General features: G+C 34.1%; 5 protein-coding genes across 9 annotated transcripts; 3 read left to right on the top strand and 2 right to left on the bottom strand.

Moving 5' to 3' along the window:
• Positions 1-27: 27 nt before the first annotated feature.
• LOC113849298 (RNA-binding protein 48) lies at positions 28-2,671 on the bottom strand. Of its 3 annotated transcripts, XM_027479097.1 has the most exons (9): positions 2,500-2,671; positions 2,329-2,394; positions 2,152-2,235; positions 2,000-2,080; positions 1,597-1,736; positions 1,366-1,456; positions 1,213-1,279; positions 698-760; positions 28-621 (listed from the first exon to the last, which is right to left on the bottom strand). In XM_027479097.1, the coding sequence occupies exons 2-9, from the start codon at positions 2,388-2,390 to the stop codon at positions 544-546; spliced, it is 666 nt and encodes a 221-aa protein (XP_027334898.1). In that variant the 5' UTR covers positions 2,391-2,394; positions 2,500-2,671; the 3' UTR covers positions 28-543. The 3 variants fall into 3 exon arrangements, with proteins under 3 accessions (XP_027334898.1, XP_027334896.1, XP_027334895.1); XM_027479095.1 differs by lacking the exon at positions 2,500-2,671 and having other exon boundaries at positions 2,329-2,397; XM_027479094.1 differs by lacking the exon at positions 2,500-2,671 and having other exon boundaries at positions 28-760; positions 2,329-2,397.
• A 1,082-nt stretch (positions 2,672-3,753) lies between these two features.
• Positions 3,754-7,695, top strand: LOC113849296 (transmembrane protein 87B-like). Of its 2 annotated transcripts, XR_003502091.1 has the most exons (6): positions 3,801-4,230; positions 4,303-5,242; positions 5,502-5,597; positions 5,743-5,879; positions 6,598-6,762; positions 7,112-7,590. XR_003502091.1 is itself a non-coding variant. In XM_027479092.1 (5 exons), the coding sequence occupies exons 1-5, from the start codon at positions 4,028-4,030 to the stop codon at positions 7,287-7,289; spliced, it is 1,554 nt and encodes a 517-aa protein (XP_027334893.1). In that variant the 5' UTR covers positions 3,754-4,027; the 3' UTR covers positions 7,290-7,695. The 2 variants fall into 2 exon arrangements, 1 of the variants encoding a protein (XP_027334893.1); XM_027479092.1 differs by lacking the exon at positions 6,598-6,762 and having other exon boundaries at positions 3,754-4,230; positions 7,112-7,695.
• Positions 7,696-10,913: 3,218 nt separating this feature from the next.
• Positions 10,914-12,891, top strand: LOC113849797 (protein WHAT'S THIS FACTOR 1 homolog, chloroplastic). The gene has a single exon (XM_027479973.1). The coding sequence runs from the start codon at positions 11,069-11,071 to the stop codon at positions 12,596-12,598; it is 1,530 nt and encodes a 509-aa protein (XP_027335774.1). The 5' UTR covers positions 10,914-11,068; the 3' UTR covers positions 12,599-12,891.
• A 1,174-nt stretch (positions 12,892-14,065) lies between these two features.
• Positions 14,066-19,300, top strand: LOC113850384 (vacuolar-sorting receptor 1-like). Of its 2 annotated transcripts, none has more exons than XM_027480914.1 (12): positions 14,066-14,351; positions 15,321-16,019; positions 16,432-16,520; positions 16,617-16,686; positions 16,770-16,853; positions 17,447-17,523; positions 17,637-17,718; positions 17,810-17,892; positions 18,010-18,076; positions 18,274-18,402; positions 18,676-18,782; positions 19,205-19,300. In XM_027480914.1, the coding sequence occupies exons 1-12, from the start codon at positions 14,066-14,068 to the stop codon at positions 19,298-19,300; spliced, it is 1,869 nt and encodes a 622-aa protein (XP_027336715.1). The 2 variants fall into 2 exon arrangements, with proteins under 2 accessions (XP_027336715.1, XP_027336714.1); XM_027480913.1 differs by having other exon boundaries at positions 18,274-18,403; positions 18,671-18,782.
• Positions 19,301-20,429: 1,129 nt separating this feature from the next.
• On the bottom strand, positions 20,430-22,994 carry LOC113851340 (putative receptor protein kinase ZmPK1). The gene is made up of 2 exons (XM_027481803.1): positions 22,346-22,994; positions 20,430-22,228 (listed from the first exon to the last, which is right to left on the bottom strand). The coding sequence occupies exons 1-2, from the start codon at positions 22,992-22,994 to the stop codon at positions 20,430-20,432; spliced, it is 2,448 nt and encodes an 815-aa protein (XP_027337604.1).
• Between the last annotated feature and the right edge of the window lie 4,744 nt (positions 22,995-27,738).

The raw sequence follows: 27,738 nt of genomic DNA, 5'->3' as shown, positions 1-27,738 counted from the left end.
ACATACAGTACAAATGGGGGGAGTGGAAGGCCGAAAAGCGTCAGTTTGTGGTACATAGGCAATTCAAATATTTGGTGCGGCACCCAGGAACATCATCAGTTAAGCTGTGGCTGTGGTATTATCATTACATCATTTATGCGCGAAATAACTAGTGCTAATCCAAATGAAGCCCTATTTTCTATAATTCGAATAATAAACAACATGGGACTTCAATATAGGGTTTCCTATAAGAAGGTGTGGCGTTGGTCAATGAAAAGCTAACAAACAAATCGCATGGTGAGTTGGTGACTGGAAATTTGGAAGAGTTCTTGCACTGTTACCTGGACGAATTGCTGATGTGCTAGTAAGTTGCATAAAAAAGCATCTTGCTACAGAGCATACGACCCACAATATAATTGGATGGGACAGTCTTCAAATTCCACTTGTCAAAATTTTCATTACAGACCTGGGGATTGAGCTTTAACACACCCAGAATCAAATAAAACACAGCTCTATAATTTAAAGCAGAGCAGGTGAGAACAATAGAAATTCTTCATTCACACATTAAATTCTCCTCCTATTATCAACTCGCGGTTTCTTTGATGCAGATCCAGCTTGTATACGCTCACCACTGGATCGAATCTGGATAGGAAGAAGAAATTGTTTCAAAGCTCCACAAAATAAATGATTCTAAAACATATGCAGAAGGAGACATCACCTTATCAAGCTTATCCCTCACAAACCTCACTGTTTGATTCATGGAATGGGAAGCAAAATAATCCTGGTTATAGAACATGTCAGTGTTAGGTAATACATGAAAAGCAAGTATCCTCTTTTTCCTTCGCATACAACATCCTAGTTAGAGCAAATTAATGAGTCTGATAACATGGGAAACTATAAACTCAGATCCACCAATGCATGCCCTAACAGATTGCAACAAAGTTTAAAACTGTAAGAAAAAATTTCCATCAGAGATATGATGATAGCTGAACATTTGAAAAATACAACAGCATATATGTTTCTCCCAAAATTCCAATTGGTCCTCAGAGACAAAGTTAATAAAGGCATGAAACTCGATTAACTTCAGAATGGCTAACAAACATTCTAACAACATTAATTGCAGGAAGAATTGTATGCATTCCCCATCCAAAAAGCTCCCTTCAATTGAAAGGGGAGATAGGACGAAGACCAGGGTAAAATTTTCAATATGCATGTAACAAAGAAGCAACTAACCTCATTAGAGGAAACAGTTGTTATTGGACAATTACTGCTGCAAGAAACTCGTTTGAATTCTAAATCCCTACAGTAAGAAGAGAATCAATAACAAACATTGCCTTAGTTCCAACTGAAAGCTTGGAACCACAGAGCTCAGACAAAATAAATGACCTTGCATTAGGATCTAATCGTTCTGCACAACTGGTCTTTGATGTAATCAGAGGCATAGAGCTCGAAGCGGTGGTCTCTTTAGATCTTCTAGCTGATATCATGGGGAATGCATGGATAAGTTGATAAAAATATGATTACAAGTTACAGCAAAAACTAGTATTCATATAACAAGCACTTGTGTATCCTATCCTATGTACTATGCAGTATGCATAAGTTTAAAATGTAACATACGGTCCAGTCGTGCTAAAACCTCCCTTCTTCTTCCCTCTAATTTATCCTTTGTGTCAGAGAGGCTCTCAAAATGGGGAGCATACGAAACCTGCAGTCGATTCCCCAGGAAAACAAAATCATCGAGTTTTCTTTTCGCAAACCTGAAATTTATAGATAGCAGGTACTCCCTCAACTCAACTTTCTAAAACATAACATACTAAGTGGTGTGTTTAGAAACATGTTACAAAGCCTTTATATGTAGATCCAAAGCAGAAGTTATAACTTGTAGCATTAAAATAAATGTGAATCCATATATATCATATCCTAAGTCCAAACCAAACACGCTGTAATTCATTAGGATTGTACTCATGTAATCATAACTACGGGGGTAAAATTGTATAGTATGGTGGGAGTTGAATGACACCTGGCATTGTGGAAAAAACGGAATTTGATCCAATAGACATCGGTGAATGGGTCACAGTCCTCTGCATCCATTGGCTTACACCTGTAGAGAAAAACATTAAAAAAATTTTAAAAGAAGAATTTGGGAAGGAGGGATGAAGGAACATTGCATACTCCTCAACTTGTCCATAGGATGAAAACAGTTGCAGCAAATCATCCCCGCAACCTAACGCTGGAACGTTCTTCACAGTTAAATATCTGCATAGACACGAGAGCAAGACAATTATAAAAGAAAAATTAAAAAAAAAAGAAAAAAGAAAAAATTTAAAAGGAATAAGAAGATAGAGTGACCTGGATTCATCGCAGACAGTATAGACCCGAATTGCAGGGGGCTCGTCTTTGTAACGAGGCATTTGTCTGTGTTCAAACAAATTAGGGTTAGGGATATGAAAAACTAGGATATATTTGAAGTAATGAAACGTTCTTGTTTCAATGTTGAAGAATGAATTGAATTAGCAGTACTTCTATATAGAAGCTGCGTGGCGATCACGACTCCGATGGTGACGCCGACGGATGAACGCTGCGGTAGCCGGAGACAGAGAAGCAGCTTTAAATCTCTTCCTGCAACTGCAATGCAAGGATCAAACGCATATGACGTCGTTTGGCATAATTTTCAGCTTCGATTTTATAACATGCTTTTTTTAGGAGCACACAACTACATAAGAAATCAATCACTGTTTTTTTTTATTATTAAAAATCAAATTATTGGATTATATGATTTTTTAATAATTTTTAATAAAAAAATTATCTATAAAACAAATTCGATAATTATTTACAAGAAAATAAAAATATGCTGATTATTTATTCCAAAAATTATTTAATGGTCGATAATTAAGTTTGAATAAAATATATTTAAATTATTTTTTATGACAATATCATGTTAACTAATGATATATATAAAAAATAAATTTGAATAAAATAAGTTTGATTATATAATAAAGTAAAAATTATAATTTTTAAATTTTTTATTAATTTTTAATTTTATAAAAGAATATTTTTTTTTCATCCGATCGTGTATTTGAATACAATAAATAAGTTTATTATTGAAAAAAATTTATATATAAAAATTTAAATTAAAATCTTACATAAGTAATATGCTTGTCACTCAAATCAACTTCCATTAATAAAAAAAATATATATTTTAATATTATGATTTAAATAATATGATATGGATTACATGATTAAAAAATGTTGAATAATGAATTGAAATTTTCTACAATAATTACATCATTGTAATTAGTAGTTAGTATATTTTTATAATTTTATTTAAGCAAAATATAAAAAATACATCAATTACAAGTAAGTAAAAAATGTAGAGAATTTTGATCCTTAAATAAACATAAGACTAAAGTTTGAATTAAAATATATTAATTTAGTTAAGCATTTATCACTAGCAACATGGGTGAGAAAAAGGCGAAGATTACAAGTTAGGAGTGAAATACATTATTCAAGGTTAGTAATTTGGTTAGCTACTTAACTTTTTTAAACAAAGAACATTATTAATAATACACTTTTTAATATTTTATCTTTGACATATTATTTATTTTTATTAAAATCTATTAAAAATTAAAAAATATAAAAGAAAAATATTAATTTAAAAATGAGAAGTTTATAATTTTTGTAATTTACGTTATTGGCATTAATATTTTCAAATTAAAGAGAAACAGATTAGATTACCACCATAGTATTTGATTAATTGAAAAGCAATATTTGGTGATATAATTTGAAAATAAAAGAAGAGAGTAACTCTACGGTAGCAGAGGAGAGGAGAGGAGAGTAGAGTAGCACAGGTGAATTGAGAAATGAGAACACTAACAAGACAAGACTACACAAATCAACATTTCAACGTTGGGTTTCTTTGAGTTTATTAATGAACCAAAAAAGGTAGCAGAACCCTGCAAATTGCAAAACACTACCCTTATCCTTACCCGTCCTTCTCTGCTGCTGCTGCTCTGTCGTTTTCGCTATTCCTTTCAATTCAGAGACGACGATGTCGATGGGGTTTCGGATTCATCACACACTTGCTCTGTTTCTCATTCCGTTACTCATTCCGATCGCCGTAGTCCAAGTCAACGCCTCCATCCACGACTACTCCAACGAAACCTTCACTCACCGCTCCAACGCTTTCTTCTTCCATGGCGGCAGCGAAGCCCTCTTCGCCTCTTCTTCCCCCAACTCTAACTCTTTCATCAGGTTCCATCACATTCTCTCTAACTCTTAGGCTTTCTTGTTAGGGTTTCACTCATTCCATTCAATTCAATTCAGGTTCGAAACGGTAACGTTTACGCGCCCAAAGGAATCGGCCAGCAACAGCGGCGCGATGCAGCAGAACACGGGGTTGGTGGAAGCCATTATTCTGGAGGTCAAAGACAGGAACAGAATCGGAGGGTCGTACCTCAAATCCGATTTGATTTGCTGCGATCCGACCCTCGCAAATGATCACCATTGCAACGTCGGCGAAGTGATCATCCAGAAGAACCCCGACAGCCCTGAATTGCCCAAACGGATCAAAACTTTCTTTCAGGGAACCAGGGACAAGGTTCAGATGGATATTCAAACGCTTCAGATCAACGCCACCGGCATGTACTACCTCTACTTCATGTTCTGCGACCCTAATCTCCAGGGCACCACCATCGAAGGAAGGACCGTTTGGAGAAACCCTAACGGCTACCTCCCTGGGAAGATGGCACCTCTTATGACCCTCTATGGCTTCATGTCTCTGGCGTATTTGTTGCTCGGTCTTGCATGGTTTCTGAGGTTTGTTCAGTACTGGAAGGATATCATACATTTGCATTACCATATTACTGCTGTGATTGCGCTTGGTATGTGTGAGATGGCTGTGTGGTATTTTGAGTACGCCAATTTCAATTCCACTGGAACAAGGCCTATGGGGATTACCCTGTGGGCTGTGACCTTCACCTCCGTCAAGAAGACCTTGTCGCGCCTTCTGCTATTGGTTGTTTCCATGGGCTACGGTGTTGTCCGCCCCACGCTTGGTGGCCATGGGATTGCCTCCAGGATACTGCTTCTTGGCCTGCTATATTTTGTTGCCTCGGAGGCACTTGAGCTTGTTGAGCATTTGGGTAACATCAATGACTTCTCTGGCAAGACTAAGCTCGTTTTGGTACTCCCTGTCGTTTGCCTCGACTCCTGCTTCATTCTCTGGATTTTCTCTTCCTTGTCCAAAACCTTGGAAAAACTGCAGGCAATTTTGCTTTATTATTATCCTCTTATTATTATTGCTAATGCTGATTGACAAGGCCTGCATTTTTGAGCTTTGGTCGTGTATAACTGTAAATGCCGTTCTTCTCTCTGTTGATTGTTGTTTGGTTATGGCATGACTTTAGTGCTTTTTGTTGGGTCGGAATGTGGATTTTTGTGGACTGGATTATGGATATGCAGGTTGGTTGTAACAACATTTCTACTTATTAGTGTCCATTCGTGTTTGTTGTTTTTGGATGCAGACAAGGAGAAACTTGGCTAAACTGGAGCTCTACAGAAAGTTTACGAACACGCTTGCAGTCTCTGTCCTACTTTCGATTGCATGGATTGGTTTTGAGGTAGTTCATGGAAAGATATTTGATGCTCATAAATAAACAATTTTAGAGATGTCCTTTCTCTGTAGGAGTATCCAAACATTTTCATTTATGCATTTATTACATGAGTCAATGTTTCTAACTAGCATTTCTTGCTCTGTCCAACCAGCTATACTTCAATGCTACCGATCCATTGAGTGAGCTGTGGCAAATTGCTTGGATTATTCCAGCTTTCTGGTCACTGCTTTCGTTTGTTCTGTTGGTGGTGATCTGTGTCCTTTGGGCTCCTTCTCGTAACCCTACTAGGTACTTGTCCTTTCCATGACCTTTGGTGTGGTGGATGGTTACTTTTTAAGTTAAAAAATTTTTCAGGACAGTTAGTTGGTAATCTAAAAATTTTTCAGGACAGTTAGTTGGTAATCTTATGCTAATGTATTTGACCTTTAATTTGGAATGCCTTTAATATTTGAGTGTAGAACTAGTTGTTGCAACAGCAAAAGTTGGTTTGGGTCTTCATTTGCTGAATCTTTTTCATTTCATTATGAACTTGCAATTATATACTGCACATTTCGGTGGTGCTGGATCTTGTTTGCATCATAAATTTAGCCACACTTGTGCAAGTTTCCAATAACCCGTAGATGAAAATGCAAGTTTCTCTCTCTGTGTTAGGTGTGAGAGCATTAGGTGTTGCTTGAGTTTTCTAACACTGAAAATTTTTAACTGGTAATATATATTTCAACATTATTCATTTGATGGATATATTTGCTCGACTATGTACATTTTTCCTCACTACCCCTCTAACTGGGTGAAAAGATATTCTCATTTCAACCTTGTTATATTATTCTTTGATTCTGTATTGCTCAACGATTGATGAGTACAACAGCAAGTTGATCCTGTGTAATTTACATAGGGCATGCCAACCAATCCAGTTTCTCTTTGATAAATGTCAACTTCAATATTCTTTGTTCTGTCATGTTGTACCGGGTTATTAACTATGCTAATTGCAAACTTGTTCTCACAGTAGAGAGTCGTACTGGTCTATCTCACTTGATCTTCAAATCTTCAAGAATGATTTTTAACCAAAGTAGCTCACCCACACTTAATGACATAGCTCAAAATCCTACCTCTACACTAGACTGTGCTTCTACATTTGTTTTTACTCCATGACACAATATTCCCGCCTAGAAAGGTACAAAATTCAGAGGTTGATCTTCTATCATTCAAAGATCCATATTTAGCATTTTTATTTGCCTCAAGTACTAAACCTCTTCAATAGAATACCTTTTATAGTATTTCCCTTGAGATACTGTAGTACCTGATGAACTGCTTGTAGGTTAACTTCTCTGAGGCTATGCATAAATTGGCTGATTACATTTATTGCATACACAATATTTGGTCATGTGTGTGAGATTAATAAACTCTTTTTCTGTCTTGCTCCTTCTTGCTTATTGCTTCTCCATTCTTTTATGGGTCTTCTTTCTGTTTTTGTGCCGATTTATTCCTGGAAAGACTGATAGCATTTATATCTTTATTTGTAGATATGCATACTTAGAGGAAACAGGTGATGACTTTGATGAGGAGGGTATCTCTCTAACAAGCAGCGTAGCGAAGATGAGTGGGGATGTGGCAGTCAAGCTTGATCGGAAGGAAAGGAAAGGTTCTAGTGCAACAGATCTTGCCTTCGGAGAAGATGTTGAGGAAGATAAGCGAGAATAATGTCAAACCTGTATAGATATTAGTGTTTCACATGACATCGTTTCTTACAAGAGGTCGGCAGATGCCATATATACATGTGGTTTTGTATGCAGGTGGTGTCAATTGGTGATGGGGAAACAAGGAAGCAGTCTCATCGTTAGATCAAAATCTTGTAATCATGAGAATAGATTTCGTGACTGATGGTGTGATAAAATCTTTCCCCTGTTTGCTTTAAAATGACCATCATCCGTATGTATCCATCTCTGTACCATAGAATTTACATTTCCTTTACCTTTGGGTTTTCTTCATAGTATTATTTCCGGAAGCCTTATCTGCAATTAGCTAAACCAGTTTTAAAATTACTGCCTGAGGATTTTAAAGAGACTTACCCACCTTGTTGAGATTCATGATACAATTCAAAATTTTGACTTAAAAGTATTCTTCGATGCACTCAATTCGATTATTCTCTAATCCCCCACCCCACCAAAAAAAGAAAAAAAACAGAAAACAGAAGACAGAAGACAGAAGACTAAAAAAAAAAAAAAAAAGCAACTAAGAAACGGATGTACGTAGAAAATCGGTTAAAATAAATGAAAAAAAAAAAATTCCCCCTAATTTCAAGGCCAAAATGCAATGCAAATATAGGTGATATAGTTGTTTTGTGGACATGGTTTGACGTTTTTAAGAACTTGTAATTGCATGAAAATTAATTTAAATATTTATTTTATAAAATGAGGTTATTTGTAAGAAACTAAATGTGTCTATTTTCAGTTTTAATGGATTAGTAATTTAGTTTTATTATACTTTTTAAATTAAGTTTTTTTTTTTAATGAGTTCATCTTTAAATTTTAATCGTGTTATGGCTTTTAAATGACAGAAAGACGTCTCAATCTACCTTGAGATAGTTCATTGAACACTTCGCATAAAATAGGTTAATATAGTTAAACCTTCATCTTTTAATTATAGAATAAGTTAACCATGTTTTTGCGAAAAATATTAGTTATTTATAAAATTAAAAGTTTATGTGCATAAATATCATGAAATAGGTTGGTTTGTCAATTTTTTTTGCTAACATTGGTTTGTCAATTTTAAAGATTATTTTGAAGACGAGAAGAATAGCATTTAATTAAATAAATATTTTAAATTTTGTTAAAATTGTTTATTTATTAGAAAGTCCAAATTTTATATTTCCTTAGACTGGTTAACTTTTTCTCATATTTCTTAGTAGATTTAACTACACAAATTACACATTTATAAAAATAAAAAATCTTAGCAACTTTACATGATTGACTTTTTGTCACCATTGTATGATTCTGAATAAGAAAATGTTATCTTGATTAGGTAATTTATGTGTTTTTTTTTTATTTTTTTAAAGATGATGATATTAAAGTTTCAAAGAGACAACCTAAGGGCATTTACATCCAATAATGGAAAGTAATCATCTCCAAAAGAACAATATTACAATGCTTAGAAAATAAAACACTATAAAATAAAGCATGCTCGCTCAAAGTATACAAAATGAAATGTTAAACTAAAAAAACCAAGTGCAATGGGAAAGAACTCGTTCCTCTCTTAGCAACTTTATTTCCACAGACAAATAGCTGATTATTAAGAAAAGATTCCTCTTTTTTCTTCATTGTCTCTTCTTTTGGTTATATCTTGACATAGTTGGTTCTGTCGTACAACCAACTTATTTCAAATTTGAGAAGCTTGAAAGGTTGTAAGTACAACAGGTCATATCAAACTCAACTAATATTAACTCAAGAAAGAGAATGGGAAAGATACTTAAAAAAACAGTGGCTGGATGAAAAATGAGAGAATATGAGGTGAATGGAGGATGAGAGAAAAAAGGAGGAAATGTAAGTGGTAGTTTGAGAACAAGAGAGGTATGAGCGGAGAGAAGAGGGTGATGGTGCAAGAAGACAAATGCAAAAGGGTAAAGTTTGTCTCTTGACATGGCGATTTACGTTTGAAATATGAATATTAACGATGAGATAATATAAGAAAAACATGTCTCTTGAAAAGCTGTGTTTGTGGAGCAACTTGAACATAAAGTAATGATTAATTGATTCTAGAGACATCTGATACCTTTCGAGTGTTATCCACAGTTGAGTTGAGAGTATAACATTATTGCCAAGTGCCAAGTGTTAGTGTCGGATGTACAACTTCTTCCTAACCGGATATGAGTGTCATCTTCCTCCAGGTTTGTGTATATCTACCCATTCATTCTCATGAATCAAATTCACCTTCAATTTTCTTGATGAAGAAGGTAGGGTGGTTTGTGTCTGTTTCATTCTAAAGAGCTAATCAATGTCCAAAAGCTAAAAAATGAGGCATTACCATCATAATGCTAATCATCAATATCAGCGCCATAATCCAGGTGGAGGAGACAGTCCCTATGATGATCCCTTCTTGAAATCATGTTGTTGCTGCCACTGTCTTCTGCCTATCTCTTACATCTTCAGTAGTTTCCAAAGATGCATCCTTTTGGCTTGTTACCCTCTCTTCAAGTGCTTTGGGTGGATGGAATGACTCTGCCCCTACATATCATTACATCCAACACATGCAAATGGAATGAGCTTTCTTCCATCTTACACCCATTTATCCATTCCAAAGAAAATTATAGATGCAAGATAGAAAACCAAATTAGATTTCAAGACACGATGGATCGTTTTTTTTTAATTGTTTTTTCTGTAAAGATTTTTTGCATTTTTATGATCACTGTTTGAATTTGTTTTGCTTACTCTTTGGACTTGAATGATTATTCTACAAAGAAAAAGGAAAATGGAGAGTTTAGCATCATGCAGTTTGTATTTTTATCATTTTAAAATAAAAAATGTTTAAATAGGAATAATAATAAATACTTCAGTATATTCTACCCTTTTTTTTTTATCGAAGGGTTGTCTGCGATTAAAAATTGGTGAATCGATCTCCCTAAAAAATAGTAGTATTTGTTTCTTAATCTTTGATTAGTTTTTTAACAAATTATAATTGTTTGGGATATAAATTATGTAATTATGTTTGGGAAAGATTCATCTAGGATTTTTTAAAATATTATAAGAAATTTTTAAAATTTATTATTTTTTAAAATAATCTGAATTAAATATATACCAACTATAACTGAAACAAAATATTCTTACAATATATTTTTATTATGTAGTTTGCTTATTTATGATAGCTTGCCTCAAATACTTTTGGCTTAATATTTTTCTATGACCTAATTTCGTTTAGTATACATTTCATTTTGATTAACTTTTGGGAGTAAATATTTTAACTAAAAAATTAATTGTAAAATATTTTTTTTGAGTTTATCCCACTCTGTTGAGGTTTGAGTTGAATAGATTTACTAAAGGTGGTAAAAAAAAAGACCCTACAACATCCATAGATAAAGATTAGCTGATAAGCAAATTTGGGAGTAATTATAAACTCTTTCGAACTCAAAATAAGCTACTCAAATACAAAGTAATATTTGTAAGCAAAATGTGGTATGTTAGTGTGAATGAAATTATATTAATCAATTGTATGCCAAAATGTTAGGATTAATCTTAAACAGGTTTTATCTAAAAGAAATTATTTTTACAATAATTAAGAATTTCATCAAACACTCACTAAAACATACGAAGATTTGTCATCTAAAACAGGTTATATCTAAAATATATAATGAAATTATCTGCTATATAGACCAATTTCTTCCTTATCTTAGGGTTTGCAGATAAACCTCAATTTGGGGGTTTAGCATCAGAACTGCAGCGAACACCGACTCTCTTGAACTTTTGGGTTTACGCAAAGGTTGAAGATAGATGGACCCTAAACTATTACTTTCTTCACCTTCGTCATCTTCTACCCCGTTACCATTCTTCATCTCAAACACTCTCCCTTTCCATCAAAAACCGAACCTTTCTCTCAAACTTCAAAAATCCCAATTTTGGGGAACGAATTTGAGTTGGGTAGAATCACAATCACGTGCAAGAGTGGATGCGGTGGGGCCAATAAGAGCCGCAGTGAAGAGAAGGAAAGAGCTTCCCTTCGACAACGTGATACAGAGAGACAAGAAGCTGAAATTCGTGCTTAGGGTAAGGAAGATTCTAGTGAGTCAACAAGATAGGGTTATGTCTCTTAGGGAATTGGGTAAATTCAAAAGAGATTTGGGTCTTGATAGAAAGAGGCGTCTTATTGCTCTATTGAAGAAATTCCCTGCAGTTTTTGAGATTTTGGAAGAAGGGGTTTACTCTCTCAAATTCAAAATGACCCCTGAAGCTGAAAGGATTTATTTGGAGGAATTGAAGGTTAGGAATGAAATGGAGGAGTTAGTTGTTGTTAAGCTTAGGAAATTGTTGATGATGTCGCTAGAAAAGAGGATTTTGTTGGAGAAAATAGCGCATCTTAGGGCTGATTTGGGACTCCCACAAGAATTTCGTGACACCATTTGTCATAGGTACCCTCAGTACTTCAGAGTGGTTGCAACAGCACGGGGCCCTGCTCTTGAATTGACACATTGGGACCCCGAGCTTGCGGTTTCTGCAGCCGAGTTATCTGCTGAGGAGAATCGAATTAAGGAACTTGAAGAACAGAATTTGATCATAGACAGGCCTCTCAAGTTCAATAGGGTGAGGCTTCCTAAGGGTCTTAATCTTTCCAAGGGTGAGATGAGGAAGATAATGCAATTTAGGGACTTGCCTTATATATCCCCTTATTCGGATTTCTCTGGACTGAGGCCAGGATCAAGGGAGAAAGAGAAGCATGCTTGTGGAGTTGTTCATGAGATTTTGAGTCTCACCATGGAGAAACGAACGCTTGTTGATCACTTCACGCATTTTCGAGAGGAGTTCAGATTCTCTCAGCAGCTGAGGGGGATGTTGATAAGGCATCCTGATATGTTTTATGTCTCACTTAAAGGGGAGAGAGATTCTGTGTTTCTGAGGGAAGCTTATCGAGATTCTCAGTTGGTGGAGAAGGACCGTTTGTTACTCATAAAGGAAAAGCTTCGTGCTCTGGTTAATGTTCCTCGTTTTCCCAAGGGAGCTGCTCGCAGGATAGCCGAAGATAGCATGAAAGAAAATGATGGCAGAGAAGATGAAAGTGGTGAAGAGGAAGAAGGATGGTCAGAAGTTGATAATTTAGGGAGTGACGATGGATTTGATGACATTGATGACTATGATTGGAGCGATGAAGATGACGACGACGATACACCACCAGACTTTTTTGAGGATGCTGAGACGTTGGAGATTGGACAAGGAAAGACAACTAAACAAGTTGAGGACTCAAGACAGAATGATGGAAAGGTCCTTGTTCCTGTATTCCCTGATGGTCGCCCCAGAGAACGTTGGTGATCTTCACAAAGAGCTTTCAGGCTTGGGAGTTTTCAATACAAGAAAGCATCTGCCTTCAAATTTGATTTGTGATGGGTGCTGTACACAGTGCTTGTTGAAATTCAACTTCTTTGTTTTCACTTGTTTGATCCTCTTTTGATAAGATTTGTATAGAAGGTTGAATTTCACTTGCAAGCTCTGCATATTATCTTGTAACTGATATACATTTCTTGGTCTTGAATCTTAATAGTTAAGACTTAAGAAGTGCATTTTTTACTTGAGGATACTTTTTGTTCATAACACTTGAATCAATGATCCCTCCACATGATAGTTTCCACCTGCACGTTTAACAGCATATAATCATGAAACTATATCTTAATGCATCCAAAGCATGAAAGCTAAACCATAACAGTCCATGAAACCACATCTCTTAACTCCGTTGTATTATAATCAAAGTTACATATAGTTGTATTATATAAGGACTAAGATATGCTAAAACTTTACAAGTAACAATTTTTTTTATCCAGCATACTGTTTCATTTCTTTTATTATATTATGTATATTTTTTATGCCCATGAAAATCTATATCTATGTCTATATTTATACGTAAAATTTACCACACTATAGTATTAATATATTATTAAACAGGGTATTAGCTACACTGCATATAAATTGCTACAAAATAATTTATTTTTTAAGTTATACTTTTACTTATTGATATATGTAAATTATTATCAGTTATTGTTCATAATTATGTTTTATTATTTATTTTTATTTAAAAATATTTTAAAATAAAAAATCTATATTTATATGTAGAATTTATATTATTGTGTTCACAATAAACATGAAGTGGTACATAAATTAAACATTTATAAATAACATTATCCCGTTAACGCAGGCTGGCATGCATAACCTAAGAAGACAATAGTCTGTGTGTCAGATATAAAGTTTAAAATAAAGTTATAGATTTATTTTGTAAAAAACGAAATTACAATAAATTTTGAGAAAATAGCAGGAATCTGAATTCTAAACTTTAACAAATTTAAAATATTTTAAAATTAACATTTTTTATAACAATTTCTTGAAATGTAGTTAGTTAGTTAGTTAGTATATTACTATATGTATATGAATAATAAATTTGGAATCCTCTGAAGTTGTATGATTGTGATAACCGTTGAATGTAACTGACACGTCCAACCCATTGTCCATTTCTTTCGCCTTTTGATTTTGGTTTTAGATGTTTTTCTCTTTTGCCACGCATCAAGCAACCACAAAAGCCGTTGTTTTTGGCCTTAATTTTCATTTTCCTAATCTGGGTTTCGTTCCTCAGCATGCATTACACTTAGCTAAGTTCTTCATTGATCCAGACAGTGCTTCAATGCTATTTGAATTTCAGTTTTGGTGTTAACTGAACCAATAGAAACAGTATTTCCTTCTTTTTGTTGATTGAGATCTTTCTCTTCTGAAGTGGAAGAGATCAGCATGACAATGAGGACAAAGCTAAGTCTTTTGTGGTGTGTTTGGATCTTGCTTTGTGGGTCTAGTGTGGGAAGGTTTGTGGTGGAGAAGAACAATTTGAAAATCACTTCTCCAAAATCATTGAGAGGTATATATGAATGTGCAATTGGGAATTTTGGGGTCCCCAAGTATGGAGGAACCATGATTGGCAGTGTGGTGTATCCCAAGTCGAATCAGAATGGATGTAACAGATTTGATACCTCGTTGAGTTCCAAACCCGGAACCTTCCCCACCTTTGTTCTCGTTGATCGGGGAGGTTAGCTACCCTTTGGTCCTTTCAATACTCTTCAGTTTTTGAATGTGCCAACAAATGAACAGAAGTATTTGTTTGTAAAATGTTTGGGTCTATTTAGTGGTTCTTTTGTTTTTATACAGTCTTTTAGAGATGTTTCTGAATACGATAAGGGTATATTTTTTATATTCATGAATATATAAAAATAATTACATACAGTATTACGTACTGTGTTAATAACGAAATTGTTGGCTTCATTAGGAGGGTAAACTTGTAATGATATAATGGTGTGTGTATTTTTGTTGGGTATTGTGAACCTCAATCTATAGAGCTGAGTTAGACAGTCATTCAAGGTAGTAAGTTTGTATTTAAAAAATCCAATTTATTATATTAAACTTATAAAAGTGTGATAAATGTTTTTTTGTTAATAAAAATATACTGTTATTAAGTGCTTAAATTCAACTAACTTTTAAGGATAGAGGTTAACCTTTTTCATTTTTGTTTCTTCTTTGGCATACACTTCCCTGGTGTATTTTAGTTATGGAATTTTGAATCTTCTGTGCATTGCAATGCTTTCATTTCTTTTATGCACTTTATGGCACGACTTGAATAGCTGGGGGTAACTTTCTCAATCGCCAATGAGCTTGTAGTTCAATTGTATCCAACTGATATGATGTTAGTGTCTGAGCTTAGAAGAAGCCACCATTCCCCTCCCTTGCCTTTGTGCTTAAACCTCCAAGTTAACAGAAAAGAAAATAGAAAACATCTTTATCAATTGAATTGGTGTCTTACACTAGTTTTTAGTTGATATCACAAACTTCTGGTCCTCTCAATATGATGTAACAAGTTCAACGGAACTTCTTGTGCAAGACACTGGTACATTCATCACATTATTGTGTGGTGCTGATTGGTGACAAATTGTTGATCATTGATTGCTAGAAATAGCCCAATAAGATGGCAAGTTTTTGAAATTTGTTTTTGTCATATTGGTAGATTGCTACTTCACTTTGAAGGCGTGGAATGCACAGAATGGTGGAGCTGCAGCTATTCTTGTTGCAGATGATAGGATGGAGCCATTGATCACCATGGACACTCCTGAAGAAGGGAATGCTGCTAAAGACGATGATTATATTGAAAAGATAAGCATTCCTTCTGCCCTTATAAGCAAATCACTAGGGGAGAGCATCAAGAGAGCTCTTTCTAGTGGGTCAATGGTTAATGTAAATCTTGATTGGAGAGAGGCTCTTCCACACCCTGATGAAAGAGTTGAGTATGAGTTTTGGACTAGTAGCAATGATGAGTGTGGACCAAAGTGTGAAAGTGAAATCAATTTTGTCAAGAGTTTTAAAGGGGCAGCTCAATTACTTGAGAAGAAAGGGTTCACTAAATTTACCCCTCACTATATAACTTGGTATTGCCCAGAAGCATTTATATTGAGCCAACAGTGCAAGTCCCAGTGCATAAACAATGGCAGGTACTGTGCACCAGATCCTGAGCAAGATTTCAGCAGAGGGTACAATGGTAGAGATGTTGTTATTCAGAACTTGCGTCAAGCTTGCTTCTTTAAAGTGGCAAATGAAAGTGGAAAGCCTTGGCAATGGTGGGATTATGTGACTGACTTTTCAATCCGCTGCCCAATGAGAGAGAATAAGTACTCTGAAGAATGCTCAGATCAAGTTATTAAGTCTCTTGGTAAGTTGCATACTCATGTTTCTTTGCATACACTTTGCAGTGGGCTTGTTTTCTTCTTTGTCATTTTATTTTGAATTTCTGGTAAAACTTTTCCAACCTATGTATCAAGAAAAATATTATCACGCTTTTATTTTGGCACAATTAATAATGTGATCATTGATTTTAGCTTTCTTGTCAATGCTTCAAGAAGTTCCACTGCTTTTTCAAATGATTAAGCTTCGATATATATTTGTCACAAAACCAAATTTTTTCTCAAACCCAACATAAAAATCAAGTCATAGCTATAGTCTTCTTTACTTGGCATAAACTTAATTAACTTATCGTTTATTATTTCAAATTTTATGGGATAATGTTTTGTCATTATTCTATGTTCTGATTTACCTGTTAACTTTTTTCCTCATATGCATTACAGCTGTTGATTTGAAGAAGGTTAAAGACTGTGTTGGGAATCCTAATGCAGATGTTGAAAACCCTGTTCTTAATGCTGAACAGGATGCTCAGGTTGGTCTTCCCGGAGACAAACTTCTGATGGTATTCTTATAGGCTTGTTCATGTTCTTTAATTAGGGCATTCTGTTGTTTATGACCTCGGTTTCAGATTGGCAAGGACAATCGTGGTGACGTTACTATACTACCTACTCTTATAATAAACAACAGACAATATAGAGGTCTGAGACAACCTTTCTAAGTATTTTTTTATGGTTGTTTAAACTTGTTCTATTGTATAATTTTTATTTTTAACCGCTCTTAGGTAAGTTGTCAAGAGCAGCGGTACTCAAGGCTCTCTGTTCAGGTTTCCAAGAGACCACTGAGCCATCAATTTGTTTAACTCCAGGTCCTTATTTCATTTCCTTTTTAATTTCTTTTATTCTTCCTGAACCTCCCCTTCTAAACATCTTAGAAGATGAACCAGGAAATTAATTGATTTAAACACATATTTTATCCCTATAATTTATCTCAACTTATCTTTTAGCTCCTATACTTTAAAAGTTTATTTTTGGTCCTTATAGTTTTTCAAGTTTAGTTTTGGTCCTTGTAATTTTATGCTACTTTTATTTTGGTTCCTTTTATTTTGTTTTGTTTAGTTTTGGTCCTCTCTTATACCAAACATTAGTCCAATAGTTGTAGCCTTTAGGTCACTGGTTTTGACATATTGTTGGTACTAGGTAGCAGGGACAGAAACCAAAAATTTTAAATTATATGAATCGAAAACCAAACTTTTAAAATATAGGGACCAAAAACTAAAGTTCAAATAAACTATAACCACAAAAATGTATCTAAACCAAATTAAATCATTTCAGCCTCCTTCGATATTTGCCTTTCACAAGCAAGCAACTTTTTTTCACCTGGCAATGTGTAAATGAGTGTTGTCTTTCCTTAGTCTGGACGAAAGAATTGACGTCAGGTACCTGTGGTTACTCTTTGCAGACATGGAAACAAATGAGTGTTTGCAAAACAATGGTGGTTGTTGGCAGGACAAAGCTGCTAACATTACTGCATGCAGGGTATTTGGTTAACTTAATCCAGTGTGCCTTATTTTTCTGAAATGTTTATATTACTGTACTTAAATACATTTGGGGTCTGACTCTTCTTGTTTTGATCCTTTTTCTAATCACAGGACACTTTCCGAGGAAGGGTATGTGAATGTCCTATTGTACAGAATGTTCGGTTTGTTGGTGATGGATACACCCACTGTGAAGGTAAATAAGTTTCTTTAGGTAAATTGCTTCATTTCCATGCTATATATTTCATAACATAAATTCACCTATACATAATTGAATTTCTAAGCAGCTACAGGCGCCTTGAGGTGTGCAGTCAACAATGGAGGTTGTTGGAAGGAGACTCAAGGTGGCAGGGCTTACTCTGCTTGTATTGTAAGTAATCCTATGCATCCTCTTGTAAATGATCTTGCTTATATGCTCTTTTTCCATTTCTTTTAATGTTAGATATTTATTATCATATGTTTTCTTGTTTCTTAATTGATTATGCAGGATAATCACACAAAAGGTTGCAAGTGCCCACCTGGATTCAGGGGTGATGGAGTCCACTCCTGCGAAGGTGCTTTGCTGTCCAAAATATGTTTGAACTATTCTAGTACCTACCCTTTGAATGACAATTACATCAGAGACACTTACTACCCTTTTTTCAGAATGCTTGAATGTGAACCTACGGTTGTAAATATTCATGATGTTAGCTATTATGCAAACCTGATATGAGTAGTCTTTTTAACATTTCTTGTTTTGATTATATTGTAGATGTGGATGAGTGCAACGAGAAATTGGCCTGCCAGTGCCCAGAGTGTCAATGCAAAAATACCTGGGGAAGTTATGAATGCAAGTGTAGCAATGGTTTGTTCTACACACGAGAAAATGACTTATGTATTGGTGAGGTTTTTTTTTCCTTTTTTAAGTTTCTCTTAACACTTTTTGTGTGCCATTTTCTAAGACTTATCTAATCAGCGGATTTTGTGCAATCATTTGATTTGATAGAGGACTCTCCATGGCTTTGCACTGGTCACTCAATAATGCCCACTTTGGCATTTCATTTCTATCTATCCTATATGTAGCTTATTAATGTTTCCAAATTTTGTTTTGGCCTTTCTACTTATCTAATTACTCAAATTTCGATCTGCTCTTATGATATCATACAATATGCAGGTAAATATGCCGCCTCGGTGGCCAGCGGGGGCATTTTCTGGCTTGTTATTCTGGTCATTGCTATTGTTGGTGCTGGGGGATATGCATTTTACAAGTACAGAATCCAGGTATATTTCATGCTGATTTGGTTGTCCTTTAACTGTGTGGCTTTGACTAAAGAATCCTTAAGGCTGATTTAGATAAAAGACATTTATATTAATTTGAATAATTTTAATACTTCTAGTCTTCCAAATATACAAAATTCTTTTCTCAATGTTGAAGTGGCATGTTGTATTTGGAAAGACTCTTCTGATTAAAGTCAGGAAGGGTGAGAATTTCAATTTGGTCTAATAATTTTTAAAAAGTAAAAACGATTTAAATAAACTAATGGAGCACATGTGTTTTGTTCTCCCGATTTGCAATTTGGTTCAAATGACAATTTTATTTTTCTTTCATTTTTTTGGCTACTTTCTAGTTTTTATTCAAAGGTACAAGTTAGGCATTGGCATCCTAAACTTGCTAAATTAAAGGAGAAAATAATATTTTGCAGAGATATATGGATTCTGAGATAAGGGCAATTATGGCACAATACATGCCCTTGGATAATCAACCGGAGATCTCTAGTCAAGCTCATCCTGATGTCTAGACTCTAGAAGATAAGGGAAAGCAATTTCTATGCAAAGATGAATTTGATATATGGGAGATCCGCTACAAGTTGTTTAGTTATTAACACGAGACAAGCTGTTTAAGCAAAGGCTCTTAGCTAGTAGCATCAGGCTATGTTAGTATCATCTTTAGCCCTCAAGTCTTTTTCTTTCCATTTCTTTTCCTTATTTTGTTCTCTTTTTCTTCCCTCAAAGTGGATGATTTTGTTTTTCTGAGGAAGTATCAATATGGAGTAGAAGTCATGTCCTTTTTCTCCTCTTTAGGCCACTTGAAGTTGGCAACATATTTCTATTCAATTGGGGACAATAGATATGGCATGGAAAGAGACTTTTTCTGGTATAAACTATCAAATTTTACAAGCTTTTTATTTATTTAGTTTTTTTATACCATTTTGTGAAGGTTCTGAATAATACCTGTGGTCTGTCACTACCGACGAATCTACTACATTAATGACATCGGTCTCAGGAGTCCGGACCAAAGAAAACTTACTACATTCAGTAGCCTTCTTCAAGTTTCAAGACTTATAACAGTTTAGTTAGCTACATACCATTAACAAAAGGTGGTTCTAATATTTGATCCTGTTTAAGTTTCTCCCAAACATGGAACAGCAGAAGTGACAGAGAGGATTAGTACTTAACCTATATTAGAAAGTTGGAAACCCCCAATGAAAAAGAGGCTAGAAATGAGATATAAAGATAATAATTCCAAAATGAGGATAAGTAAGTTTATATACAAGTTAAATGATTTTTAAGAACCTGAACAAGGCAGTGATATAAATTACGGGCGGTGATCCTTGGAAAAGTAAGCAGGAATCGAAGCTAACAGAAATTTGAAACTTGATAAACTAAGGATAATGCAATCTTTATTCCTTAATTTCTTCTCTTATTTCTTACACGTTTCCCTTTTGGAAAAAAAAAACATTCAAACTAGTTTTACTCGCCAATTTAACCTTACTACTTACAACTTAACAAGACCAATAAACAAATAAAAATCAACATACTCCCTATTTTATTTAAAATCATTAATTATATTATTACAAGGAACTGGCACCAATGATGACAATCTTGGGAAGTGTAGCCGTGAGAGTAGGCTATTCTCTGTGCAAACCATCAAGAGTCATGTTCGTGACTTTGAAGCCTCTCAGCAACTTGACTCATGCTGGGTCTCTCGTCTTTCTGTTCCTCTACACATTCCAAAGCCACAGTTGCCAATATCTCCATCTTATTCACATCATAATTTGATCCCAAAGCAGGGTCAACGATTTGATCCACCCAAGATGATGCCATTTCTGATCCTGTTCTCCTTTTATCCCTCACCCATGTCACCAACCTCTCGTGATGATGTGATTCTGTTCCTATTTCTGTGATCTGGACACCCGTTGTTGGGCTTTTTCCGGTTATCATTTCCAAGACGACAATTCCATAGCTATAAACATCCACCTTGGAAGTGATGGGCAAGTTGAAAACCCATTCCGGTGCCATGTAACCCCTTGTTCCTCTTATCCTTGAGAAGCTTGAATTGTTGAGGTTGTTCCTATTTAGTAGCTTAGACAAGCCAAAATCTGCCACCTTGGGTTGATAATCAGAGTCAAGAAGTATGTTCTGTGGCTTAATATCACAATGCAAAATCCACTCCAAACACTCTTCATGCAAATAGGCAAGACCCCTTGCAGTACCCAGAGCAATGTTATACCTCTTAACGCAATCAAGTGCACTTGAATTTGACGAGAGATTCTCAGCTAAAGAACCATTTTCCATGTACTCATAAACCAACAATCTGTGCTTTCCCTCGGCACAATACCCCCACATGTCAATCAAGTTCATGTGGTTAAGCCTTCCGATGATGCTCACTTCAGCCAAAAACTCAGTTTCTCCTTGGTTTGCCACTTCATGCAGCCTCTTTATCGCTACAACACGATTATCAGATAACACACCCTTATATACAATTCCTCCACCACCCCTTCCAATCTCTTGACTGAAACCTCTCGTAGCTTGTTTCAGCTCAGAGTAAGTAAATTTCTGAAATCCCGTTGCTGCAGCAAGAGCATACCCTTGTTTCTCTACACCCACTTGTAGCTTCTTGTTATTCCTAAACAAGAAACACCACACCAGAAAGATGCACAGTATTTCAACCCCTCCCAAGCCACTTGCGAACCAAAGCATGACGTTCACAGACCCATTTTCTTTTCCTTTGACATATGATCTTTCCAACTGTCTCACTCCTCCATCATTTGTCAAACAAGCCAAGCCCTTACCATCATCATCTTGTGTGGGACTCTCATAGTCATAAGACAAAGGCAATCGCAAGAAGATTGATCCCGTACTATGACCACCACGCCCATTTAGCAACTGTGTCTTTGGATAGCACTGAAAGACACCATTTTCCTCCGAAAAGGAGTGTTGGAAACCTTTGCACTGACACAAGCTCAAGCATAGATTCTTACACTGCTCAAAGGTGTGATTTCTAAAGAAACCATAGTCATATCCATAAAAGTCGACTTTGGGTAAATGTAAGAAGCGAGACTCATACTCATGCAGGGTCTTGTTGATGTTGCACCAAAGTGGAAAATTTGCTTTACAACCTTCAGACCAATCTTGCTTATTGATCCAACTATACCCTGGAATGCACGAACACTTTCTACCCCTTCTTGGATCATAACTACAAACACTATTGGGTCCACAAATCCCATGAACCATACATGGTTGTGACCGAAACTGCCCCGAGACTGACCACTTCTCTTCACCATCTTTCCTACTATACACACGAACGATTCCGTCATGATGAAGGGTCAACCTTCGTTGGAGCACCGTCTTATAATCACAAGTTCTGAATGTGAAGTTATCGGAAGAAACCAAGTTCCCCGAAGCTTCTAGTACAACAACCCTACTATCGTTGTAAGTGGATCTACCTAAAGATGATATGATATGATAAATAAATATATTAGTTTTTTAAAAAGTTAAAAAATGCGTATGGAAGTATATATAGGTTGAAGTAGGAAAAGAAATACCATTTCCACCTCCAGGACCAAAGTCATTGCTCTGAAGCCAAGGGTCTGGCCAGTAAACGCTTGAAACGCGAGAGCCTTGGTAAAGAAGACGGAGAACGTTCTCAAAGTCGAAGAAGAGCTTGTAGAAACCAGACGAATAGTTACTTTCGCTTCTTGAGGAAACCAGGTTCGTGTTCTTCCTCAGGATTTGACCCGCAAGAAGTGTGTCCGTTGGGAAATCGAAGCTTTGCCACAGAATGGATAAGGAATCACTTTCTCGGAGAACTAAATTGCCGGTGTCGTGTAAATGCAACTCCAGTGGTTTGAACGAGGCCGTGTTTGTGGACCAAACGTTGGACTGCCCGGCGTCGGTTAATACGAGGTTCCCCGTTTTCAGAAGCGTAAGTTTGGAGCGTTTTCCGTTCACCGGTTGGTCCCGGTTGGCCATCCAAACGACAACGACGTTTTGGTTAGGGTGTGTTTGGGTGAACCATATGGCGAAGGAATATGCATTTTGGCCTACGGCATAAAAGCCCGCCGTGAATGTCCCTTTTGGTGATGACACTATGACCTCTTCTTCGGGTTTTTCGACGGAGAGAGAGAACGATATAGATGAACAGTGTTTAACACTTTGGAAAATTAGCATTAGAAGAAGAAGAAAGGACAGCGAATACGTTGAAGAAGCCATTAGCATTAGCATGTGTGCTTATGCTGAGTTGTTTGTTGCTCATCAAAGTATTTTAAATGAAAATAAAAGAGAGAAAATTCAACCCCAGGCATGTTGACTCCTTTGGTCAGTCTTCGCCTACACTTCATTTAATGAAAAAGAAAGCCATTTATTCTAACTTTTATTTTTATTAAAAAAAAATAAGATGAATATTATTTTATTAAATCAAAAGTTCATTCATTTTTTAATAAATATAAAAAATTAAGATATCTAATCCATAAATTTTTCAACATGAGCTAAGGAACTCGTGTACCACACACGAAAGTTTCACCCAATATTTATCAGTGCATGTGTGGTTTATTATACAAAAGGCAAAATAAAAAAATTTAATATTTATGTTAGTCCTATACCAGCCTTTGAAAAATAGGATAATAAATATTTTTCAAATTTGACCACAATCGAATTTGGCCCGCCAAGTATTGACCAAAAATAACTTTCAAGCAATTTAGATTTCTGAAGAGGGTTTTGTTGACTTAAGCATTTATAAATAAAAAAAAATACACAATTTATATATTAAAATTATAAAAATATAATAAATACTTTTCTTTTTAATAAAAATTTATTATTTTTAGCCTTAAATACTAAAATTAACGAAACTCTTATACAAATGCGAACTCAACTTAATAATGAATCATTACACGTTGAAGATAACACATGCTCACAGTTTACTATACTATTAATATTTCCAAGTCCCAGGAGTAAGCTGTAGGTGGTACATTATTTTTACTTGAAAGAAAAATTTAAATGCATATCTTAAATATTTTAGTACTAATTGTAAATTCAAATTAAAGTTTAATTTTAATAAAGTACTAAAGATTGGTATCAAAGAAGTCTGTATTAATTTTAAAATAAAAATTATAATTACAATTATAATTAACACTAAAAATAATGTATCATTTTTTCCCTTTTATTTTATGTACCTTATACGCCTTCATGAGTGAACTGTGTGATATTTGTTGAATTCAAGGATAGAGAACCTAGACACTCTGCCCACCCGTGAATAATGGTTCATCCATGAACTAAGACCTTTTTTTAACATTAAAAATTGAAAATATTAATAATAGTCTTGAGTGGAAATGATAATCGAAGTCAAATATAATAAATATTTATAAAAATTACCTACAATAAATAAGATATTTTTTACCTATCAAATAAGTTGGGTTCAAAATAATTGTCCACAAAGTTTTGCAGGTATATATGCTTGCGAATTCTACTCATATTAATATAATATATTTATTCTATTTTATAACTAGAATGTGAAGATTTTTTAATAATTTTTATAATTAAGTTAAATAACCTTATTTATAATTAAAGTTGGATTATCTTCTTAGATTTTTTTTAAGCTACGTATTTTACTTTTAATTAATGTGATTTTTATTAGTTTTATAATAGTATTCATGCTTTATTACTCGGTCAAACAAAAACATAAAAGAGACTATATTTAACTTACTAAAATGCATGAAGTAACTTTGGGTACGAGTATATAGAGACACCTAAGGTAGGGACTGAGGTATTAAAATTGTTACTTGTTACCCATTTAGATTTAGAGATGAGTATTATAATATCATTCCTAAACCTTATTTTTGCAATTCATAGTCTAAAGTGTTAATTTTAAGTAACTACAAGTGAAATATTCTTAATTACAAAAAACAAATATATTTATTATATTTTTAAGGTAATAAACATTCTTTTATACTTAAAATAAATTTAAAGACTAAATCAAAAGTTCATTGAAAATGACACTAGAAATATATTAAAAATGTAATGATAATGCATTAATAATAATAATAATAATTTATAATAATTTTTTACATTTAATTACTAAATATTACCATAATTGTATTGAGTTAAAATCATGTTCACCACAATTGAGCTTCTAACCCAAGCTTAGAATTAGCATTTAAGAGAACAAGTTACTTAAGAAGTCTCTATATCATGGTCCAAATGAACAAACTTACTAAACAACTAAAAATCAGTCAATTATAGCAATGTTATATAGAGTCTAACGTGAATGTTATTTTAGAGATCAAAGTGAATGATTAATTTTTTTTCTTAATATATTCATGAATATTTGACCTTCAAAAGTTGGACCAAGTTAAGAAGCTTGTGTCATGTGTTGCATTGACATTCTACTAACAACTTTGTTTTCATTCATAATTCCTTTTGATGCGATTAAAACTTTATTATTTGGTGCAATGAGTTCATGTTTGTGTTCGAGGTTGAAATAAGTGTACAGGTTAAACCAAAACACCTAAATTGAGCGTTTATGCTATGCATTCATAATCACTTTCTCTCTTTTCCAATGACAACTTAATCCAAATTTTGCGTTTCTATGTTGGTATACCTTATAGTATGCATTATTTGTTCAAATTTTTTTATATAATGTTGTAATTTTTTATCATATATAATCACTCTTGAATATATATATATTGATGCAAATACAAATGCGATTTTTTTTTTCAATTGCAAATTTGGTGCTTTTGATAGGGGGGTTTATTTCTTTCATGGTGACAGGAAGCTTTACGTTTGAGATAGTGTACTCTTGGCTCTAGGCATTTTTGGTATCAAGTTATATAAAAGAGGACAACCCTCACCTATGCATTTAACAACCCAAAAATGTGTAACTCACTAAAGTCAATCTTTTAAATTTAAAATTTTAAACGTTAATCTCAATCATTGATCAATTTTGCTAGTTAGAACGCTCTATAGGAGACCCTTTACTATTGTGCCTCTAACATTGTGCTCGTCCTTCTCCACCTCCGCCATTGTAATAATGTATGGTCTAAGTGGCATCACCATCTCTACCCTGCTCCCTCGAAGGTCATCCACATTGTTGCCACAAACGAAGGAGGAGTATGTCAATAGTTTACTACTATCAATGTGGTTGATAAAGCAATATTTGTTAAAGACAATGAAGCTTCTATTGTTTAGGAGGCTCTAACAGTAGCCACAAAATAATCTTCTTAAGGAAGAAGACAAAGCAAAACAAAGAAGAAAAGGAAGGGATATTAAAACCCATAAATCTCAAAAGTTAAGGATGAAAATTAACTATCTTTAAATTTTTTTAAAATGATATCATTTTGTGTCTAAAATGGACTTTAATGTATCACTTAATGTGATAAATTATCATTTGAATAATGCTAGCAACACACTCTTTTGTATACATTCTCTAACACATGCCCTACTATTGGTTAAAATTTATTGAAAATTAAAAAAAAATATTAATTTAAGAATGAGAAAAAGTGAAACCTATGTAATTTTAGTCAACAGTAGGACATGTGTTAAAGAGTATATTGCTAGCATTACTCTTATCATTTTGTTATCACATTTTTAACCTTTTTTTTACAATTATAACTAAAATGATTGATGAATCATAACATCAAGTAATAACATTTAAATATTTAAACGTAAACGACTAATTTGAAAAATATCATACAAAGAATAAATCAAAAGTTTACTCTTTAGAAAAATGTCACAATATTAAAAAATATTTATTATATCTTTAATAAAATAAATATTTTTTTATTAAATTAATAAAATTCATATATATATGTATATTATTTTATATTTGATTCTATCATTTTTATTTGTATTTTTATATAAAAAAAATTAAGTATAATGCTTCAGAGATGAATAAAATAATTAAATTTTCTAATATGTGTAAATAAAAATAATAAATTATAATGTCATCATTTCATTGAGAAAAATGTTTGTCGCATTTTAAGCAAGTAAAAGCAATTATTTTATCTATAAAAATAACTACTTCAAGAATAAAAAAGTATAATAAATATTATTTTAGTAAAAAAATAGTATTACTATTATTATTTAGTATAATTATTATATACTTAAATTTAATACTAAAATATAATGTTAGTAAAAGTGTTGGAAAAAAATCTTGACGATAAGAGATAATTATTTTTAAAAAAAAAAAGTTAAAGAAATTATCAAATAATGCTTTATTGAGTTTATTCTATATTAAATTATAGAAATGGACTTACAAAACTTTTTCTTTCATTAAACACAAAGCTCTTTCACAATTTTCTTTTTATGGAAATAAGATCTTGAAGATGTTGAAATATCTTCAGATTTTCTTGAAGATGTTGAGTATCATACACTTGGCATTGGCAATATAAGAAACAAAGCACATGCACAAGAAGAACACACCACAAGGAAGCCAACAATAACATGTCCATTTTTAGCTCCAACGAACCTCATTCTTCTTCTTGTTTGGCAAGAAGCTTCACAAACTGTGACGAGAAGAGTACGAACACAGTGCACCCAGCATGGAGTATGAGTACCCTCATGACGGCTCTGCCAGAATCTCCCTCTTCCAATTGCAGCCACTCCTCAACCCCTTTTGTTCCATACCCATGTCACTCCCATTCACATTACTCACCCTATGCCACTGAATTCTCCACTCCAAGAAACCAGGTTTGTATACAGTCTTTGAAGTAACTCCTTTTGTTCATGTTCCAGTGAATCTTCCTACAAGAATCAATTTGTCCCTTTCTTTGTTCTCTTGGACATGTTGCTCATGCATATGTTTTCTTGGTGAGCAGTTCATTAAGCTGATTCAGTGGTTACATTACCATATATTTAGCACGCCATTTTATTCTTTCTAGTTATTTCTTTTCTGGAGTTCTTGAAAATGTGTCAATACTAATAAATTTCTTGATTTACCACGTTGACTGGTTAGCTTTTCTTA

The sequence above is a fragment of the Abrus precatorius genome, unplaced genomic scaffold, assembly GCF_003935025.1.
Source record: "Abrus precatorius isolate BTA unplaced genomic scaffold, Abrus_2018 Scaffold9, whole genome shotgun sequence".
NCBI classification, from domain to species: Eukaryota; Viridiplantae; Streptophyta; class Magnoliopsida; order Fabales; family Fabaceae; genus Abrus; species Abrus precatorius.
This window is presented reverse-complemented; position numbering and strand designations above follow the sequence as displayed.